At 35.2% G+C, this 23,420-nt stretch overlaps 2 protein-coding genes across 4 annotated transcripts in view; both read right to left on the minus strand.

Moving 5' to 3' along the window:
• RABGAP1L (RAB GTPase activating protein 1 like) overlaps positions 1-23,420 on the minus strand; it is a 689,539-nt gene that overhangs the window by 433,532 nt on the left and 232,587 nt on the right. The gene's annotated exons all lie outside the window — the stretch shown is intronic.
• On the minus strand, positions 20,543-21,919 carry GPR52 (G protein-coupled receptor 52). Its single transcript, XM_082612940.1, has one exon. The coding sequence runs from the start codon at positions 21,785-21,787 to the stop codon at positions 20,702-20,704; it is 1,086 nt and encodes a 361-aa protein (XP_082469066.1). The 5' UTR covers positions 21,788-21,919; the 3' UTR covers positions 20,543-20,701.

Raw genomic sequence — 23,420 nt, forward strand, 5'->3', positions numbered from 1 at the left:
GACAAATTAATTAACTTGGCAAATCCTTCCTCTCAGATATCATGAATGCAATAAATCCCTGCTTAACCAAGTATCTTTTCCCAATAGTGCCAAAGTCCATTTTATTGCTTCATGTTTTCATTTGTGGTTCTGGAGGTACTCACAAATTAACATGGTATTTCCAAAAGTTGCACATAGCAGCTGAAGAGTATTTTCCATATTAACGAAATTCATAAATATCTTGTGTTTGTCTTTTACATCAATAGATAATTTTGCACATATTAAAAGAAAAATAACCTGAAAATAATTAGTTTTTAAAGTGTTTACATTTGCTTTAATTTATATTTTTATTAAAATGTATTCAAGTTTTGGTGAAATAGCTAAAATATTTCATTGGTCAGTAAATTGCTCCAAATTTTATTAAAATCTTATTAACAAAATGAATATAATTAAAATAAAAATAGTATAGGCATAATTAACTAATTTTTAGAGTACTTAATAGTTTTAAATTTAAAATCAGAATATTGAGGATTAGAAAATTGTTGCAGGTGAGATCTTTTCTTACATAGAAGACTGGGAGCTTTGTTGAAAAGTTTTCTGTATAAAGTATCATGAATGCATAAAGTTAGAATTAACTCTGACCTTTCCAAGGTTACTCTGCTAAACTTTGTTGGACCCAAAACAGAATTCTTATCTCCTGACTCCCAACCTTGTGCTCTTTCAATTCCGATTTAGGAAGATTTATAAAGTTCATCTTACATGGGATATTTAGGTTTATACTTCTAATTTCTTGACCTGAAGGCAATTCATACACAGCAAGAAGAAAATGGCCGAAGACTTGATCGGCCTTAATGTGCTAAAAGTCCATGCTTGGTATCCTTTCAAATTCAAAACCTCCAAAAGTAGACAGGATTGTCATGTTTACCTTAATTGTCTGCCCTTAACTTCTTGATACCCAGCACTGCAAGCTTTTAAAAATATGTATTGTGCCCTTGACATTTTAACAAAAGTTGTTCAAAACAAAGCAATGTATAAGTCCAAGATATTATTGTTAACTACTTTAAAAACATTGTAACAGTGTCTGACAAGACATACAATGACTGCAAAAAATAATCCAATCAATCATTCAACATATACAAATAGAAAAAATGCATGATGGGAATCTCAAATACTCTAGTACCTTGCTATTTCAAGACACTGCAAACAGTTAAGTATAAAAGAAAATGATAAGCATTACGTGTTACGTGTACACAAAATACCACAGGAACAGCTAATTCCACTCTACCACACCTCACAAAGAAAATGGAGTTAGTCAAAGACAGTCTAGAAGAAGTTTGGTAAGGCCCTCAGAGTACTGATGGATATGGATTAATTCCATGGGCATTCGTTTTCTCATCTATAAAACAATGGAGTTAGAGATCAGTAATCGCTGAGAACCTGTAACATTCTATGCAGGAGCCGTAAAGGAATGGCTGACTGTAAGACTCCTCAACCTGCTTCACTTAGAGCAGCTCAGCCATTATATGTTTTATGTATGTATCTAAAAAAGATTCCGGGACTTCCCTGGCAGTCCAGTGGTTAAGACTTTGCCTTCCAACACAGGGAGTTGCAGGTTCAATGTCTGGTTGGGGAGCTAAGATCCCACATGCCTTGAGGCCAAAAAACCAAAACATAAAACAGAAGCAATATTGTAACAAATTCAATAAAGACTTTAAAAATGGTCCACATCAAAAAAAAAATCTTTAATTAAAAAAAAAGAAGAAGGGCTTCCCTGGTGGCGCAGTGGTTGAGAGTCCACCTGCCGATGCAGGGGACACGGGTTCGTGCCCCGGTCCGGGAAGATCCCACATGCCGCGGAGCGGCTGGGTCCGTGAGCCATGGCCGCTGAGCCTGCACGTCTGGAGCCTGTGCTCCACAACGAGAGAGGCCACAACAGTGAGAGGCTCGTGTACCGCAAAAAAAAAAAAAAAAAAAAAGAAGAAGGTTTTGCTGGCTTTAAAAGAATGTTTGAAAACAATAAAATATACAGCACTGTGGAATTATATATGCCAAATTATGCTTACCTCAAAGCATGTCTAGCCTGCCAGGAGACTATCTCTATTAACAGCTAAGGAGCCTCTAAAGTAAGAAATCATCCTAAGGGAAAAAAAGGGCCATAGGTACTGTAAGAAGGGAAAACATCATCAGCATGTCTTGTTCCCTGGATACCCCTGAGCCTATGCTGAGTCTACCTCCTAGTTCTAACTGGGACTTGTCCCAGAGCTCTGGAGAGCAGATGCTATACCAAGAAGAAGAAAACAAGACGTTGCTCAAAAAATATCTTTGAGACACTCAAGAGTACAAGGTAGGAAAGCTTTGGAATCCATGTAGTGGATTATAATAAATACACTTTTTTGGGGTGGAAAGAGCTGGATTTACTAAGGTAACACAGAATGCAGCACGCTTCTGCAGAGCCCCAGAGAAAGTGACACACACCTGGCATACGAGGAATTCTGCACACCAGCACGGTTCACAGGGGTCCTATGTTATCAAGAGACAGTACTCACAGCACAAACATCAAATAGCAGCGGCCTCCCAGGAGGCAGAGGTGGGTGTCACCAAACCACTGTGGCTGTAAGAATATGAAAGCCAGGGCAGAAGAGAAAGGTAGATAGGACCAACTGGGCTCTTGGATATACAAGCAATGGGGAGAACGTTGACAGGGCAGAATCAGAAAAATACCAAAAACCATGTGAACATTCCTATACCATAATTTTGCCCCTGTTATGGTTAGGAAACATAATTTTATGACTGGCAGGTAACAGATAAAATAGCATGTTGGAAAATACAACAACAAAGAGAAATAACTGGCCAACTTTGTTTACTGTACTTGATTTTTTGGAGGGAGTAAATTTGCTAGTTCGTTATTTCTCTTGCAGAGAGTTCAGTTCTTAGCATTATTTTGGAGACCATAAAAAACTAGCTGTATCCAATTATTTGAAAAGATTTCACAGAGCACAAGGAACAACATGAATGTTACTCTTCTGACTTTATGACAAAAATCAGAGACCAGGTCAAACCATCTTTACTGTAATTATTATATTTTTCTTTCCTCATCATAATTCTTTTTTTTTTTTTTGGCAGTACGCCGGGCCTCTCACTGTTGTGGCCTCTCTCATTGCGGAGCACAGGCTCCGGACGCGCAGGCTCAGCGGCCATGGCTCACGGGCCCAGCCGCTCCACGGCATGTGGGATCTTCCCGGAACAGGGCATGAAGCCGTGTCCCCTGCATCGGCAGGCGGACTCTCAACAACTGCGCCACCAGGGAAGCCCCCCCGTCATAATTCTTGATTACACTTACAACATTTTCATCACTCAGCTCAAATGGATCTTTGTGTTTTTCTTGTTTAATGTCAATAAGTAAACAGCAAGACCTTGGACAAACATTTAAGACACATTCATGTCATAAAACTCAAGAAATATCAAATCTCCATTTTCAAATTTCAACTAAATATTATTCTGGAAATGGTCCTGCATAACACTTGATGCTGTTTTTTTCTTGATGCTGAGTTTTTCAAAATCACCTAATGTGTTAGCTCATGCCTCATTTCATATGAAGAAAGTTAAAAGTCCGTTTAAATAGTGCGTAAATTTTCACAAACACTAAACTGCTCAAATGGCTTTCCTGGAAATTAAATTAACAGCCCATTTGATTTTCAACATGTTCACATTTTAGTCATGCCTATTTTTTTTTTTTTTTTTTTTTTTTGCGGTATGCGGGCCTCTCACTGTTGTGGCCTCTCCCGTTGCGGAGCACAGGCTCCGGATGCGCAGGCCCAGCGGCCATGGCTCACGGGCCCAGCCGCTCCGCGGCATATGGGATCCTCCCAGACCGGGGCACGAACCCGTATCCCCTGCATCGGCAGGCGGACTCTCAACCACTGCGCCACCAGGGAGGCCCTAGTCATGCCTATTTTTTAGCAATCATGCAAAAGCTCAACTCATGGTAAGTTATAGAGTCCTTCTAGAGACAGAATAAAAATTTTAAATTCTTTGACTTAACATTCTGGCAGGGATAGGGAGAGAATGTAACAATACACTATATATGAAAAAGGGTTAATATTCCTACTAAATAAGGAATTCTCCTGCAAATTGAAAATAAAGAAATGAATCTAATAAAAATGTAGATAAGGGCTTCCCTCGTGGCGCAGTGGTTGAGAGTCCGCCTGCCAATGTAGGGGACCCAGGTTCGTGCCCTGGTCCGGTAGATCCCACATGCCGCAGAGCAGCTGGGCCCGTGAGCCAAGGTCGCTGAGCCTGTGCGTCCGGAGCCTGTGCTCCGCAACGGGAGAGGCCACAGCAGTGAGAGACCGGCGTACCGCAAAAAAAAAAAAAAAGTCATGTACCACAATGTTCATTGCAGCTCTATTTACAATAGCCAGGACATGGAAGCAACCTAAGTCTCCATCAACAGATGAATGGATAAAGAAGATGTGGCACATATATACAATGGAGTATTACTCAGCCATAAAAAGAAACGAAATTGAGGTATCTGTAGTGAATTGGATGGACCTAGAGTCTGTCATACACAGTGAAGTAAGTCAGAAAGAGAAAAGCAAATACCGTATGCTAACACATATATATGGAATCTAAGAAAAAAAAAAAAAAGGTCATGAAGAACCTAGGGCCAAGACGGGAATAAAGACACAGACCTACTAGAGAATGGACTTGAGGATATGGGGAGGGGGAAGGGTAAACTGTGACAAAGTGAGAGAGTGGCATGGACATATATACACTACCAAATGTAAAATAGATAGCTAGTGGGAAGCAACCGCATAGCACAGGGAGATCAACTCGGTGACCACCTGGATGGGTGGGATAGGGAGGGTGGGAGGGAGGGAGACGCAAGAGGGAGGAGATATGGGGACATATGTATATGTATAACTGATTCACTTTGTTATAAAGCAGAAACTAACGCACCATTGTAAAGCAATTATACTCCAATAAAGATGTTAAAAAAAAAAAAAGGCCACCTTACAAGTCACAAAAGGATTCCTAGGTGTGTCCATAAGTTATCAGGTAAACTAAATCTCCTATGATTTAAAGAATTTACATTAAGAATATAATAAAACCATACATGAAGACTGAAAGAAATTGATCTAAGTGGGGTTACTCAGAGATGGTATCTTAAAAGACAGTAAAGAAAAAATCAGTACAAATTGGATTCTGAATGAAATGGAGAATGAGGGAGAAGAATAAGTCCTGATAGTCTTTTATTCAATGAGCATTTATTAGATACACAGAGCTATAATGCGGAGATCTAGGAAGATACTAGGAAGGTCCCAATGAAATAAATAAGAAAACAAAACAAAACAAAAGGAGATAGTCAATTTAAGGAATAAGAGTTGGCAATAATGAATTCCCTTTGTAATTGTTTGGGCTTCAAATTTTTAGGAGAAATCCAGAATAAAAAGGCAAAATATACATGACTGGAAAGTAGGTACAAGGCCAGATTTAAAGAGCTCCATTTAAAAATACTTGCTAAAAGAATGGTACTTCAGTCCCTGAGAATGGATGAGCTTTCTGCGGAAATATTTAAAGGGAACAATAAATGAAGGACAAGGAGAGCATCGAAATTATAGCTCTGTAAGAATCATTTTTAAATGCCATCTAATCATTCATTTGTCCTCGGCATAAGTCCACTTAAATAAAAACTCCAAAGGTCATTATCATTCATCTTAAAATCTCCACTAAAATGTATTCTTAAAAATCTTCCTGCAACATATGTTCCAAACAGTAAAGATATCTGCATTAAAATCTTTCTATATTTTAAATGCAGTTATGGAATACAAATTTTAAATTTTCTTATAGTAAATGCTATCACATAATCATATATTAAATTATATTTTGATTTGCTAAATAAATAAGCAAAAGGACTTACACACTTTTTTCTTGGCCTTTTAAAAATTTATAATTCAATATATAAGCTTAGAAAATAACATTCTCTTCTAACAAGTCCAAAATATCTATGTGTATTATATCAAATTAAGAACTTCTTAAACAGTGAAAAAAGGTTTCTGCATTTCCATAAATGCCCCAGTGTTCTAAAATAAACAGTAACTTTCTGCATCAACTTAATACAACATAATTAATGAAATTTACATTATGAAGATCTAGTTGTTGCTTTTAATCCAAATTGAGAAATTTACATTATGAAGATCTAGTTGTTGCTTTTAATCCAAATTGTGATTTGTTGCTGTTGTTATTGTTAATTCTCTTCTCAACCGTTCCCAATCATAAACAAGGTTAAAAGAATAATAAAAATTAGAGGAAAACTAGGTTTTAAAAGTTGTATAGCATCTTTGTAATTTAGCCACTTGGAAGTCTGAAAGCTACAAAATTAAGTATTTTGCAATTAGTAGTCAGGAAGAAAAAGGAGAGGCAAATGTTAAACATTCTTATCAAAATATTATATCACTAAAACTGTTGTTTAGAAGAAATCAATATAAGTGGTAAGGTAAGGTGTATTTCAAGTAAAAGGTCTACTGCTGTAAAAATAACAGGTCTAACTTAATCAAAAGGCCCACATTCAATTATTTCTACAAGCATAAAAAGAACTGAATGACTCCCCTTGGTGAATACTACAGGAAATTGTATCCCACCAATATCCTAAAACATTTACACTATATATATATATATATATACACACACACACACACACATATATACACACAGACACACACACACACACAGAGTAAATGTCAACATAACATAATGTATAGAAAAGAGTTAATATAGCAGGCCTGAGACTGCCTGTCCTTAGAACAGCCTCCTTGTAAGGCTGGCCCATGGCTAGCTTCTGGAAACTTGGCTGATAAACATTTCCCTACAATCATATAAAGCTTCCCCTAAACGACAAGGATGATTCATTATGCCTGGACTGTTTGTGCAAACAATATGGTTTATGTGAAATATCTGTTGTCCTTCTGGGAGCCTGGGATTTCTGGTAGGTGCTGGGTAAAGGATGCCTATATGACCAGCCCCAAGTAAAATCCTTGAATACTGAGTCTCTAATGAGCTTCACTGGTACACAACACTTTGCAGGTGTTGTCACAAGTAGCTGGAGGAATTAAGTGTGTACTCTGTGACTCCATTGGAAGAGGGCTCTTAAAAGCTTCTGCCTGATTCCCTTTGCTAATTTTGCTTTATATCCTTTTGCTGTAATAAACCTTAACCATGAGTACAACAATACACTAAATCTTGAGTCCTTCCAACAAAACAGCAAATCTGAGAATGGTCTTGGGGACCAATGACAAAGATAGTTTGGGACAACATCAATTACCTGGATTTACACATTAAAGATATTTATCACATATGCAGATGGCAAAAGTTTAATGAATATATTAGAAGATACGATGAAGTTTCAAAAAGGCTGGAACAACTGAGCCAAGTCTAACATGATGAAATTTAAGAGAGATAGTCTAAAATTGTGTTTAAAAAAACATGAACTACTGTACATGTAGGGAGAAGGTCCATGTATTTAAGTAGGTATGAAAAAGACCTAGGGTATTATTGAAAATAAACTCAGTATGTTAAATGGTAAAACATAACTATCAAAGATATCTAATTTACTTCTGTGCTGAAAAAAGCAGTATGGTATATAAACCAAGGGGAAATAATAACTCCATTATCCTCTGTTACTGGTCATATCACATACAGAGCATTATATTCATCCATTTAAAGAAGAATATATTAGAGCAAATTCATGAAAAAGCTGGTGATGAGCTCCAAAATCATATTTTACAAGGAATGGCTCAAGACTAAGAGAAGACTAGAGATAGGAACAATGATTCTACTAATGTATACAGAAGGTTCTTGGGTAAAATAGAAATGTTAATTTTTTCTGTATAATCACAGTGAGAAGAAATCAGAAAGACATTCATTTCAGCTGAATATAAAAATTATTCCAAATCCAAAGTTACCCCAAAGTGCATTCACCTACATTTGAAACATGTATTCAAAGCCTACCAAGTCCACTGAATGTGGATTTTGGACGGAAGAATTCAATTAGAGTAGGTAGCTATATTAAATGATACCTACATTAAATAATCTTTCATCTCTTCTAATGTACTCTTTTCCATTGCTCCCTCATATATACTCTACTAGAAAGGCAGGGGGAAAGGATTTTGATGTAATTTTCAGTCAAACCAACGCTCAACTGAGTGGGGGAGAAAAGGAGAAAGACCTCAAAATACAGTTAAGCCAAACAATTAAATTGAATTCAACTCAACAAATAAATGACTTAACTATAATAGAGAGCACTTTATACTCAGTTCAACAAAGAACTGAGTAGCCTATATACAAAGTACTCTGAGGAACCAGGGCAATGTAAAAGACAGAACAGGGAGAAAAGGTGCAGATTTACAAGCATCCCCTGCTCCGCAGACATCCACAGCAAGTGTGCCAGCTCCAAAGTGGTAAAGCCACTCACTGGCTTACCACAGCTCCAGTCACCACTGTGGGAACTATACCCATGGTTCTATGGGTTAGAAAAATCCCAAGTATCAAAACCAGGCCTGGGGTTCTCAGCCCTTAAGAGCTGAAGTCTTGATGTCCACATACACCCCAAAGACACAGGCCTCAAAAGTCTCTGCTTAGGAAAAGATCCTCCCTCACAGAGGCAGAAGAATACAAGGGGGAAAATGTTCTAGGTCTTTCTCAGAAATTCCAATATAGGCAGCTGTGTGGCACACACCACATGCAATGAATAGGCAATGCTGAAGACAGTACCAATAATGGGACAACAGCATTGTCAGAATTCAACATTCTTAAAATAACACCTGGTCTTAACAAGGGAGCAACACAGAGGAAATGGTGAGCTAATAAAAGTGAGAAGATGACCTGAGCTCAAAGGCTTTTTTTTTTTTTTTTTTATGTTTCTTTAGTCTATTTTTTTTAACATCTTTATTGGGGTATAATTGCTTTACAATGGTGTGTTAGTTTCTGCTTTATAACAAAGTGAATCAGCTATACATATACATATATCCCCATATCTCCTCTCTCTTTGAAATAAAGAATTTGAGTACATTGGTTTAAATGAGGCTCAGCCGGCCCATCTCAGTTTTAGGTTTGTTTGTTTGGTTGGTTTTTGGTTTTTTTAGTGCAAGGAAGAAAAATACCACAAAAACCATATTAAACAAAGCAACCTCTGTAGGGGATCAGAGGGGATAAAATGAAAATCAATTCCCTTAATTTACTTGTTAATTAGAATTGCTGCTGGCAAGTCTGTGGTGAAGCAAGGTAGGTTGATAGTTACTGGTATGAAGATAAACCGGCTCACGTCTTTTGGAAAGTAATTTGGCAACATGCATAAATAATCTTAAAATATTTTCATAAGTTTGACTCAGTATTTCTCTTTCTTAAAAATTCTAAGAAAATAATACTAAATAGGGACAAAGTTTTATTTATAAAGATGTTCATAAAAAGTATTCAGTAAAATAGAAAAGTCCTTAAGATATAAATAAATACATTAAAAAATCCTTTACAAAGAAGTCCTGGTCCACGGTGGAAAAATGGAAGGGAAAAAAAAAAAATGAAGAGTTGCTATATCTAAGTATATATGGGTAATGGAATTATGGGTGATTTAGTCTCTTTTTTTATCCTTTTAAATATTCCCTGTATTTCCTTAAGGAGTAATATTTCTTTAAAAATTAAAAACAAAAACAACTAAAATGAATCTTGATTGAGGATGAAAAAATGGAAATTAGCTATGTAGAAGGGATGACAATTAGAAAAGGCAGGATTTTGAGATAAGTTTTCAGCAGTTAGCTATAACTTGTCCTTTTATAGAGTTGTGTGAAATTAAAATGTGCTAATTATGGAAGGGCAAGTTGGTGGATATATAAAGAAGCAGAGAAAATATCTTAATACTCAAATTATCTCTATAAGAATCCTTGAGGTCTTCCCTTACAGTCTTCCAGTCCACTGACTGTTCCAAAAAAGGCAACAATAATCCTAATAATCCTTTGAGATCTTTCATTTAAAATCAACTAATGGAAACCTGACAATTTACTATTTTTTAACATCCAGCTTTACATGAAATTTTCCTTTCATTCATTTAGAGAAAAATATACAATAAATAAATTATTATGGTGTTCAGCCAGACTATATGGGTTCAAATGATGGCTCTCCTACCTTTGATATGGAAAAGTACCTAGTGCATGGAAAGCACATATAACTGTTTGCTTTTATTCTAATGAACCAAATGAAGTGTGTCTTCAATAAAAGTTTCGAGATCATTTATTCATTTTCTCACCCATTTGACTAAACTTGAGGAAAACCAAAACGCTCTGACAGGTTAGTTTAAAACACCTTTTGACATCTGACAATGTCAAAAACCATAAAATTCTTTTTGATGTAGGCACTCTTAGCCATGAGTGCAACTATATCCATTAATTTTCTAACATATATTACCAAGAGCCTACTAATAATGTTATATATAAATGCAGAATTATAAACTCTCTTTCTTAAATTTTTTTTATATTTTGGCCACGCAGCACTTGTGGGATCTTAGTTCCCCAACCAGGGATTGAACCCCGGCCAGGGCAGTGAAAGCGCCAAGTCCTAACCACTGGATTGCCAGGGAATCCCTATAAACTCTCTTAAGTCATATACATTTTAGAATTGCATACAAGTGTGGCTCTTACATAGCTAGATCTTCTGTTTCACTGCCTATTAGAGCACTACAAAAGAGGCCTGCTTATTTATAAGTGAATCAATTTTTTCAGACTATAAGTTTATCACTTATTGAAGGAAAGTTTAACAAATGCTTTTGATGTTTGAAAACTACATTCAATATTAAGTATTATTCACTCCACATTTAAAGGTAAAATAATGTATGATTATATACATTAGCAGTTGAATAAAGAGACTAGGAAGTAAGTTTCATATGCAAAGAATTTTAGCCAAATAGGAAAAGGTGTAAATATAATAAATATGTAGATTAACTGTAAAAGGTAAGAATTAATTAATTAGAAAGAATAGTTCTTTGTTTCATTTAGAGTGAGGTAATCAGTTGACAAACCTCAATATCTATGGTTTTACCCATATGCTGGAAATTTTCCTGATATTTGGGTGAATCAGTTTGAATTAACAATCACTCCTCCTTATGAGATCCTTAGCAATGATAAAAGCACAATGTTCTATTACTGTGAGTACCATGTACAAGGTATATATAATGTCTTATATCAGGGGTCAGTAAATGTTTTTCTGAAAGGGCCAAATAGTAAATATTTTAGGTTTTGTAGGACAATAGAATCTCCGTCACAACTACTTAACTCTGCCATTGCAGTATGAAATATGGAGTCAGCCAGAGGTTGATTTATAAATGAATGGGTGCAACTATGTTTCTATAAAAGTTTATTTACAATAGTAAGCAGTAGACTTTGTCAACTCCTATCTTATACTATAGTTACCTATATGTGGTCCATCTATCCCCTATTAGTCTATATGCTCTTAGAGAACTGAAAATCTGTTTTACTTATAAATCTCACTATCATGCATAGAATTTAGTATAGTCCCTGTATAGTTTTTACACAGGAAAAACCTGATAAATACTTAAGGAACAAATGCATAAATGATTCTATTAATCAAAAAAATCAGGTATACATCATATGATTAGCTTAGTAGCAGACAAATTAAAACCTGCCTGTCACTAAAAAAGCCTTCATAAAGTAAGATTCATCGACAATCAGATGACAAATATTAGGGAAAAACTAGTAGTAGTGGTCTAGGATGATACCTGAGTTGGTAGAATGTGTTGTCCCCATGTACAGTCCCTGTAGCTACTTCTACCCATGTTAATATTCTTGTCCTAATCTCAACGCTTATACCTAACGATTTTACTCCAATTAGATTTAATCCATATAAAAGAATATTTTATTTTTAATATACTGCATCCCAAAGTTATTGTGTATTTCTCTCAACGATACTATGTTAAACACTGAACATTTCCTTTCCTTTCATTTTAATAACTTCTCAAGTATCCCAAGGTATCCTCCGAGACTAAAGCATCTAAATACATGGCTAAATATTTATGTCAATTCATCTTTTAAAATAAATCAATCCCTCTAATTCTTCAATCTATTTCATTGTTCCTAAAATCTCTCCCTCAAATCCTAGAAATTAGATAATCTGCCCCCTTGCTTGCTTCCCACAATTCAATAAATTATTCTTTGGACTTAAAAGCATCCAGGAGTATCTGTAGAACCACAATTCATGTCACATAAAACACAATCAATAAATATTTATTGCCCTAAGTTGTTGATATGGAATGCAAACATATCTGGTTAATTCAGACTGCAATAATTTGAATTTTGCAATGACTCATCTTGCAAACCCTTTTAATGAGTACCATAAATTAAATAGTCATAAATTCTCACAAAAATCTTAAATGTTTAAGGCAACAAACTTCAAATAACTCAGTAGAATGCAGTTATATTCAACTGATGCATGTACTTTTGAAACTAAGGAAAGGTTTCATCTTAGGACATTTAGAAGACAATCCTGTGTTAGCCTAATTTGAGTTCCTTTAATTTTTCTATAAACATATTATTTCACTGAAAGAAAACTGAATTATATATTAATAGGGTTTTAGGTAAAACATCACTAATTCAGACTGTTCTCTCTGATTCCCTGAGTACTATTTTTTAGACTATATACAAACATATATAGGACTTTATAAAGCACTGTAGCCAGAAATGTCAAAACCTTTTCCATGATAATGCTTCAGAAAAACCCATCCTATTATGACTTCAACATTGCAAATCCATTACAAAGAATGTTCAGAACACAAAGTGCACAGCTATGACATGTTTACTTTTCAAAAGCAGTTATATGAATATAGTAGTGTGTTTTTGACAATTCTTCATCAAGGTTATAGTTTTTAAATACATAACTAATACAGTTGAATTCAGTCTATATAGCTCTCAATAAATTCAGCAGATGTTTTCAAACTGTTACGCTTTTAAAAGGAGAGAGAAATTTTCATTACCCTCTATGGATAAGAAATTGCTTTAAGAAATATCAACACAATTAGCAGTGCTGAGAATACATCTTATTAAAAATTTCCATGACCTCAAAATCCCACCTTCAACATACAGTCAACCTTAAGGTAATCTTTCCCACTTTAAAAATTAAAAGATAAAATTTTATATGGAATTTTCCTGTATCAACTAAGTCTTCATTTTGCTACTCAAGGAAGAAGGGTCAGGTCACTCAACCCCCAGCCATCCATAAATACATTATTCATGAACTTTATCACAGGCAAAACTATTGCTGCACAAGACATATGGTCAGTAGTATCTCTATCTGGTTATGTGATCTTGTGAGGGTCACTTAAAAATCTTATCTCAGATTTCTATATGTGAAATTAGATAGGGCGTACTCACAGAAGCTTTTAGAATACATCTAATTCATAATGACGAGGGCATTTTACATGTTCAAAAGCATTTTAAGCTTTTTCAAATTTTAACGTGCAGCGTTTTCTAATAATTTCTTAACACACTTGATAGGAGAGGCAGGTACTTGTCTCCATTTTCCTCACTGCATATGGAATCATTTGAATATATCTCATATTAACATTCCAAAACTAAGACATTATGGGTAATCTCACCAAGGAATGTTACTTCAAATTCTAATAAGTTTTCTATTAAAAAAAAAAGATGTGTACCTTTAACTATGGCAAAGTAATTAAACACTCTACAATGACTGCAAATTGAGCATGCAGGGAGTTTTTACTAAGTTTGTAACATTGGTAAAATCATTATAACAAATACACACATACCTACATGCACACACCTTTATCTTGTCCCACAAATAAATGCTACCACAGGATGTCCTGGACTTCAAAATCTATAAAAGTCAATCAAGGTATAGTCCTCTAATAAATTTTAATAGTTTGTTCAATGATAAGTGTTAAATCATATTTAGAAACTGAGAAAGTAGGGCTGTAAGTGAAGCTGATGACTGAAATAACAGAAGCCATTACAAGACCCATTTAATAATAAAACGCTCTAAATAGGAATCTTTAAAATGTACTTTTCCATGTTTACCTCCAAGTAAATACACCTAAAAATCCAGTAAAGTTTTAAGACCTTGGACATGTAATAAGTGTTTAAGAAAAAACTGTGTTGGGGCAATAGAAGCAGAAGTGTGATGAATCTAATTTTTGGGGGTGTCAAGTTTTTCCTCAAATTCTGTTTGAAGAGAGCAAAAAGTTAAATGCATATTTATTTGTAATTTTTATTACATTTTAAAATCTAACTTATGGCAAAAACATTTCACAAAAACCTAGATATACATTATACAGAAGTTGTTTTCTTGCAAATAAGAAACTATGCTTTATTTTGAAATTGGTAACTTAAAGCGATTCTAAAGACAGAATTTTGAACCATCTTTTCCTTGCCAAAATAATAAATTTAAGAAAAATACAAATATAATTTAACTTGTTAAAATATTGAAACAAGGATTTTCAGGATTTTTTTTTTTTTTTTTTTTTTTTTTGCGGTACGCGGGCCTCTCACTGTTGTGGCCTCTCCCGTTGCGGAGCACAGGCTCCGGACGCGCAGGCTCAGCGGCCATGGCCCACGGGCCCAGCCGCTCCGCGGCATGCGGGATCCTCCCGGACCGGGGCACGAACCCGTGTCCCCTGAATCGGCAGAAGGACTCCCAACCACTGCGCCACCAGGGAAGCCCTTTCAGGATTTTTTTAACCTGCTTCTTCACAAATTATATTTTAACCTTAGCAAAATCTATCATTTATAATATCAATTTTACCAATTTACTATTTTTAATTATAAAACTCCTGGAAGAGTAAATAGAATAATAACTGTGAAGAGGCTATTTATTATTATAAAATGTACAATCTAATACCTATTTTAAACTTCAAACTCTATTAGAAACATAAGTAAATGTTTTAAAACTGTATTTTACACAGAGTAAATACACGAACACTTGCTTGTGTCAGGCATAACCTCAGACAAATGCACTGGTCATCTCTTGCTACAGTCTGCACTGCATTCAAAGATACATTTTGAATTTTAAAGAACAGGCTATATAACTTTGTACTTGATTTGTTGTGTGTGGGCCATCCACCTAAAATAATGCCACCACTTTGAATTTATAAAGTATATCTGGGCACTTTTCAGTGAACTCAGTAAGTTAATGACCCTTAAGACATGCTCTCTGCACACATAATAAACAATAATTTATGGAAAGGTGACATTTCAAAGTGAAAGACCCTCATTGTACTGAGACCTGAAATAATTTTTCCATAGTGCCTTGACAGTCCCAGCTTGACTGTGTAGGGACAAGAAAACTCCCCTGCCCAAACTGGAGGAGGAGCTGATGATGAAAGTGTGATATCTACTCAAGAATGAGGAAGGTGATCTTTTCCCCCTCCCCACTTTTCCTTTGATTATAAAAATGTAACCCACTAAGAAAACATAAAATTAAGTAGAAAACAGTAAAATTGGAGTCAAATTTCTAAAGTCAAAGATAAATGATTTCTCTTGCATAAAGGAGCATTTGGGGAAATTTTAGAATTTAAGCAAATATTTCCATTCAATAAATTCTACCATTATGCACTATGTTTCTTGATATTTATCACCAACATATTTTTACAATTTACAATCTCCAAAACTAATCTGGTGGTCCCATTTACTATAGTGAAGATACTGATATCACATATGCCTTTCTGCTATCAGACATAACAGATTCCTGCTGAATTTATTACTCTGATTTTCTTCACCTTCATAGGGAATCATATATAAAAATAGAATAAAAGTTACCATTAAAAAGTTATAGATATGATCTTTGGGGACGGGGGACTGAAAGCAGAATCTTGCCTATCTGTGAAATGCAGTTAACACACCAGCGGGACCCTATTTCCCTAATGCAAGGTCATCCTTCTGTTATTTAAAGATGTGAAAAATGCTAAAAGGTGCCATCAAGGGTGCATTAAAAAAATAGTGCAGTAGAAAAGTGGTAGGTGATTGAGATCCCTTTCAGATTCAGCAAATAACACTTCAAACTGATTGTGCTGAAGCAAAATTACGTCAAGGACATCTAATATCATAAGCAGAAGGGCATCAAACTTCTCTAAAAATTTTACGTGAAATAACAAATGTTACACAAGTCAGAAACTACATAAACTGTCTTCAAAAGAATACAGTATTGAGACAAAATTGGATAATGTTCCTTGTAGAATCAACAAAACTTTTGTGAAACATCAAAATAGTTTTTAAACAGTCAGCATTCTTTTTAACAAAACAATTTTCCCATTATAACATAAGTAAACGCTCACTGTAAAAAACTTTTAAACAGATTAATAAAGAAGAAAAACCTAATCACATCACTTTTAATATTTTAAAAGACAATAATTTACACTATTAAATAAAGTTAAAATATTTTAAATTATAGAGCAAAACTAGCCCTGGATAAAACTTTCATACATAAGAAACACTGAAAAGGGGATTTATATTTTTTTCTTTTCAAGTCATTTTGTTTTCCTCAGTGTCTATATATTTGGTTGATGATTATGCAACTTTCTACATATCCTTCTAATCTTAAAGTTTTACTCAGGGAAAAGAGTAACTTTTGGAACCTATACATCAGAATAGAGCATCAACTCAGTAACATAATCTCCTGTGCATTGTGATGGTCCTACCTGGACACAAATGATGCTACGCTCAGCATGTTATACAAGCAAATTCCCCACATCTTAATCTTCTTTGTTTATCGCATATTTATAACTTTTTCACATCTAATGATTAGCTTCCAGGGTAGGGAGAGACAGAGGAAAGTCATTTAATTTAAGGCAGCAACATCATTTCTAATCTTCATTATAGAAGATACATGTAGAGCGAATCTATTTATTAATCTTTGTTTCTTCGAGGTAACATGTACATGACAAAATACCTTCAATTCCATTTTAGTAAATGAGGAAAACTAAAATGTGAAGACAAATGGCAAGATATTCCTGAACAATGCTTTCCTTCTATTGCCAACCTGATGAAAGAAAAATATTTAAGCATATTTAATACAATAAAGTAAGGAGGTAGGTTAATCTCAGAATCATTCCTGTCTCATCCCATCGTCTGCTTGCTGTATGTCTTTAATCTCAAATGATGTCTTCATGAATAACTATTCCTGGAAAATGAGCTTTCAGAGATTATGGAAGTTTTCTACATTTAAAAATATCTGAGTTTAGGCCAAAATCTGAGTTTAGACAGATTTGGGAAAAAACGCTGTTTTAGAAAACTCTAATTGTTATAAAACACAATTTTCTTAAATTGCAATTAGTGATCTTTAAGTTGTGATGGCAATAAATCTGGCATCCACAAAGATGATAAAACAGGAGCTATCACATTCCAAATACTTTCTATGTGTCAGGAGCCATGCTGAACACAGAGATTACTTTATCTCACTTAGTCCTCAAATCCAGCCTAGTAGGAAGGTACAAGTCTCTGGATCTTCCTGATGAGAAAACTGGAGACATGGAACATTCAGTATTTTTCCTAGGGCTAAACAGCTTATGAGGGCCAGGGTTTCAGTGCAGGTTTCACAAACTAGTAGCTTATAAAGCCTTCCAACACTATGTAACTTTAGAAACAACGCCACAGATAATAGAATCTTTAGTAATAGACTACATCATTATTGTTTGGTTGTCATTTATAACCAAATTGGATAATTACCATAGAATACAATATAATAAGAATAATGGTTAAGCTTTCTATTTTTAAAACATATTCTTCTAAAAGACAGAATAATTTCAAAATAAGTATTATTATCTAAGCACACATTAAAATATGTCAAAAGCAAGTTAAGTGGCTTGCCCTAGAGTTGCACATGAAACATTAAAATAAATGAAGAATCTAAACCGAGAACTTGCCTTCTAGAGGCTCTCCTTTCAGCCTAAAACACAGATTTCCTTCTCCACTCTTACCCTTCAAAAAACATTTTTTTCAATAAGAAATTTATAGAGACTTGAAAAAGATATTCAATGAAAACTTAACAAAAATGAACAAAAGTAATGTCAAGGGAATGTCATGTCCCAGGGTTTCAGTTTGATTGAAGACTAAACTGGTAAGTGTGGGCTTACCAGATTGCTACTTTAATAAAAGAGATTTTTAAGATCAAGGAAAAAGATATCACAAGGAAGGACCTGAAGCAAAAGATTTAAGTGAGAAAAAAAGAAAACTCAAACAAGTTCTGTCGGGGAAAGGTATATAGACAGAGGTACAAAGGTCTGGAGGCTTTGGGGGGAAAAGGCAGCATATCATAATGGTTAATTGAGTGTGAATGAACCTCTACCACTGATTAATTGAGTGACTGACCTTGGATAAATCACTTTTCTTTGGTTTCCCCATCTTTAGGATGGGGATAAAAACAGTACCTATCTCCATGGGTTGTAGTGAGGATTAAATGTTTTCATATATGTAAAACTTCACGCAGTGCCTGGCATATAATTATTGTTATTAACTACCATGAGGAAAAGCCAGAAGAGGAAAATGCAATAAACACAGCCTCAGGTTTTCTGCACAGAGGATCTATGGAGTCTTTTCTAATTATACTTACACACCAAACTAAAGGATCAAAATCTGATTCCCAAATAATACATATAATGTTGAAAGTTCTATTTATGCCACCTGAAAAGTCAGCAGCATTATGTTTCCTTGAAGTTTGTTTTCCTTAAACGGGTCTGAACTCAAAAGGCACATTTCAACTTATCCAAGATGTCAATGGCAAATGGGATGAGAATTAATGTAAACAACCCAAACCACAAAAATGTGAAACAAATTTTGATTCCCCAACAGTAAACTCTTATTCTAAGTGTTTTATTAAACTGAAGCAAAGTCTGATTTTGAATATGTAGAATACTGTTTTATTCTTTATTTTAAACCTTCCTTACATGTTTAAAAATATACATGGGTTCAGAACAACCTCAATAAAATGATGACTTTTCTTTTACTAAAAGACCTCTGAAGTCAAACCACCAGTGTGCAAACATGGTTGGCTTCCAATTTGAAGAGTCATAGGCACATTTCACTAAATGCATTTCATAAAATAAAGAAATAAAAAATGCTGAGAAGAAAAATACTCAGTAGTTTGATATAAATTTTAAAATATCTGTCAGGCAGGAAACTTACGGTAAAAAAAGTAAGATTTAGATGTTTTAGCACTTACACCTGCTTCACTACTAATCTCCCAAATGGTGTTTTGCTACATCTAAACCCCTGATAATTTACTACACAATTCCATGTAGCACACTAAAAAATAAGTTAATTTGATCTCTGAATATGAAAACAGATCATTACAAAAGAAAATACTGACAGTTCTTACCTGTATTTGATAATTAAGTATATTTTATTCTCAGCATCACTAAGAATGCAGCTTGGTCTAATAGAAATATCTAAATAACAACTACACAAAAGTATTTTTCTCTTAAAAGAAGTTTTTGTATATTTTTGTCCAGTGTTGATGACTTAAGCAACACTGATCTATATAGTGTGCTAAGAAGACATTAGGCACAGATCACATAATGTAATTTACATTTTCTTTGTTGTAAAAAATATAGTATGTGCAAATGCATTATCACACAAATAATTAGCAGACACAACAATAAGCTTTGTAAATCTAACACAAAAAGGTTAATATTTTACTCTTTAAAAAAAAAAGGATACAAGTAGCTTTAAGAGCAATACCTCACTTCTGAGTGAGTACTCTGCATCTGCATTAGAATTATCTGTGAATTATCTTAAAGAAAAACAAAGCTTAACTATAGCCCCCGCAAAAAACAAAAAGACACCACTTTGGGCACATGAAATAATTCAAAAGAAAACAAATAAAAATGTTTCCCAAAGCCATTAAAAATACTTAACACAATATCTCAAACAACCTATAGAATGCTATTTTGGAAGGAATAAATCATTCAACATTATGACTTTTATATAGTAGATTCTTTCATTAGCTAAGACACTTCTGGATTAAGGTACCAAAGGATGCAGATCAAGAAAAATGGAGAAAAAAAAATAGACTGTTAGGAAGGAGGAGGGAGCATAATTTTACCTAGAAGAAACAAAAATACTGTTTCTTTTTGTTCATAGCAGAAATTTTGTGCTACGGATATTATAAAAACACAAGCAAAATGGTTGTGTGGCAGGTAATAAAATACAATGCTTACTATGCATCCTCCATGGAGAGACCGTTTAGGGATTATAGATAAGTGAGCTTAAACAAGTACACTTTGATGCAAAAAATTATACTTTACCACATATATAATATGTAGCATTTTTTTGTAAAGGGCAATTTATGTAAGTAATTTCCACAAACACAAAGAGAGTGAGAGAGACAGAGACAGAGAGAGTCCAGTCAGAGAGAGAGACAGACGCCAGGGGCTTTGCTCATGCTCTGTGGAAGATCTGAGGTACTTTTCCATCCTCAGTGCTTGATTTTGCCTACTACTGCACATTCATACTCACACACTACAATTATCTCACGAGATTACCCTCTATACATCCTTTTCTTCAGGTTTTTTTTTTTCCATGAAAAAAAACCCTTTAGTCCCTTCCTCTCATAGTCAACTATTCAAGTAAATATTTCTCTAGTGGCAAATTTCCAGATGAAGCAAGAATACAATTCCAAACTACTGTCAGATTACATTTGATTTACTGTGTGGTTTTCTTCAAATAGAGCAGGAATTAGCCCGTTTCCTAGGTTGGGGGTCTCGTGCTTCCTGATCCTTCACACACATACAAGACGTGCACATTGTCTCGGACAGTCTTCGGAGGCCTAGCCGGAAAACACTGTTGGAGAGGCTGTATATTACACAGTTACAAAAACTATTACTTATAGCAAGCCAGGTTGTTAGGAAGGACAGTGTTGGATTGTCCAAGACCCGGGAGCTTTCTAGAAGAAAGTATATGATATACGGGAGCCAGAGCATGTAAAACACACTGGTTATCCGAAACAAAACCATGGCGTAGCGACGGTCAGGGCTATGCCCAGTCTCTCCAGAGGCAGCGACTTCATGGCTAGGGAATCGGGCCCTCCGGTCATTTATCTCTTTGGTGTGCTGCCGGCAAATTGTGAAAATGTGGAAGTAAGTGAAGCAGACAACAAAGGCAGCAGGAGCATAAAGTAAACAAACAATAAAGCCAGTAAAATAGACACTGGTGAGCCAAGAGGTGGCACACCATTCAAAAATGTCACCGTGGTAACCGGGTTTCCCCCAGCCAAAAAAGGAAGGCAAGAAAATTAGGCAAGAGTAGATCCAGATTAAAACAATGCAAATTCTCAGGCGACAAGGGGTGACCAGTTGATTGTAGGAAAGAGGCTTGGTAATTGCAAGATAGCGGTCCACACTTATGCAAGCAAGACATGCCATAGAAACACTTTTTAGAACTGAGATGATATATCCAAAAACCTGGCAAGTCAGTGACTCGTGGATACCTGTGGAGTAGTGGAGAAGTGAGAGAGTAGGAACCAAGCAGCTAACTCCAACGAAAAGATCAGCATATGCCATTGTCTGAATGAAATAGCTGGTCGTATAATGGTGTAAGAGTGGAGCACAGTGAAAGACAAAGATGACCGTTAAATTCCCAGCAATGATTAGAAATGTCAGCAAGACAATAACAACTGTCTCGAAGATGCAGACATCCACCGCACTGTAGTGGCCAAATCCAAGTGGGCAAGAGTGACGTTCGGACACATTCAAAATGCCACTGCTCATGTTCAGGATCCTCCATTCAGTCCACCTGGATTCATTCATGGCTTGGAATTAAAAGAACCTGCAGCTCTGGCTACAGCAAGCAGGTGCCCTGCCTAGCATCTGCTAAACTCTGCCCATGAGTGTCTCAGAATCAGCTTCAGTAGACAGTGGCAGTGCTTCTGTCACAGCTGAGCATCCCAAGGAGTACTCAAGTCTCTTCATCAGCCTCAGTGCAGCAGTAACACACCTCAGCTTTGGGAGGGGGGAGGAAGGGGTATAAGCTAGAAAGGAGGTGAAAAAAAGGTCACCGATTAGCTTCCCTCCGGTGCTTTCAAACAACTTTTTGCAGACACAAAAAGGCACTTCTAGAGAAAACGGACTTTGTAATAATATCTTGCACTATGAAAAATTAAATCTGTAAAAGAAAAGAAAGCAATTGCCAAAGGAAGAAAAGCTCTTGTGGGCCGTTTGTTCTCCTCAGAAAGGTAGTTTCTTAGGGATCAACTCGAAAGAGTGAGAAAAAAACCTTAAATAGGCTCAGGCTTTCTGTTTCATCTGTCAGGAGAAATGGATTCATATTTTAGAATTTAAATAATTAAGATCTCAGATTTGGTTGGAAAGCTAAGAAAAAGTTCATTGTGGCAAAGTGTGTCTTTGGCTCAGTTCAAGATTTGATGCTGGTGGGTCAACTTTATGATCCATTTCTCTCTCTTTTCTCTCAAAAGCTAAGGACCCCCTTCTCCAACAAGATTAATTCTAAAAGACTCGTCTCTACTGGGGCACAAAGGAGCAGAACAGCGGTAATGGACTCCAGATTGCCTTGTAACTCTCATAAGAGAAAAAAAGCATACTTCCAGTAGAGAAGATAATACACAATGGGTCAACACTGACAAAATATGAAAAACTTCTGAAGTTTTAATTCTGCATGCATTTTTTTAAGCATTCAGATGAAAAGAGTTTTAGTCCATTACAGTTACTGGTGCTACCACCAGCATCGTAATTTATACTCCTTCCTTTTCAAAAGGAAAATAAAATCATTTTTGCTATTAATTTCAGCATCAATAACTGAAAACAACCTTCATTATCTGATACACCACCTTCCTTATAATGGAGCATGATCATAAAATATACAGCTCAAAGTTATTTCTCACCTTTGCAACCACACCTATATCTCACAAATATATGTAAATATATATGAAATTTAGAAAATAGAAACTTTCCTATATGCTCTGAGCTTCTGACTAGAAATGCTGCCATTATTTATTACTTAGGTATTTCTAGTAGGCTTTCTAATCTATATTGCTATATCTTTTCTGTTTTCATTAAATGATTAACACATTAAATCATTACTTCAACTAAACCTTTTCAAAGTGGAAAATTACCTTGTTTGTTATATTTGCAGTTATATAGCAGCCATATGTTAAGAAAATGCCTCTTCTAGTTCTGTATTCTATTTTGAGCAAGTGCTCAATTAATACAGGGGCCATTGGATAGGTTACAAGATGTTCTTGTTTTAAAATACTTCTAAAGCATCAAGATGAGTTTAAATCCTAGAGTTTGAAATGCTGAAAGACTGGCAGGATAGAATCCATCCAAAATGCTTCCAAGGTCATTCTGATATGAGGTTAACATTTGTCAAAAGTCTTTTTTAAAGTACAGGCATTTCAGAGAGTCTCTTGTCAGTCTTTGCTGT

This window comes from Mesoplodon mirus (genome assembly GCF_964341445.2).
Source record: "Mesoplodon mirus genome assembly, chromosome: 3".
Taxonomy (NCBI): Eukaryota; Metazoa; Chordata; class Mammalia; order Artiodactyla; family Ziphiidae; genus Mesoplodon; species Mesoplodon mirus.

Coding starts and splice junctions, on each gene's coding strand:
- GPR52 (XM_082612940.1), bottom strand. CDS start 21,787: ATGAATGAATCCAGGTGGACTGAATGGAGGATCCTGAACATGAGCAGT.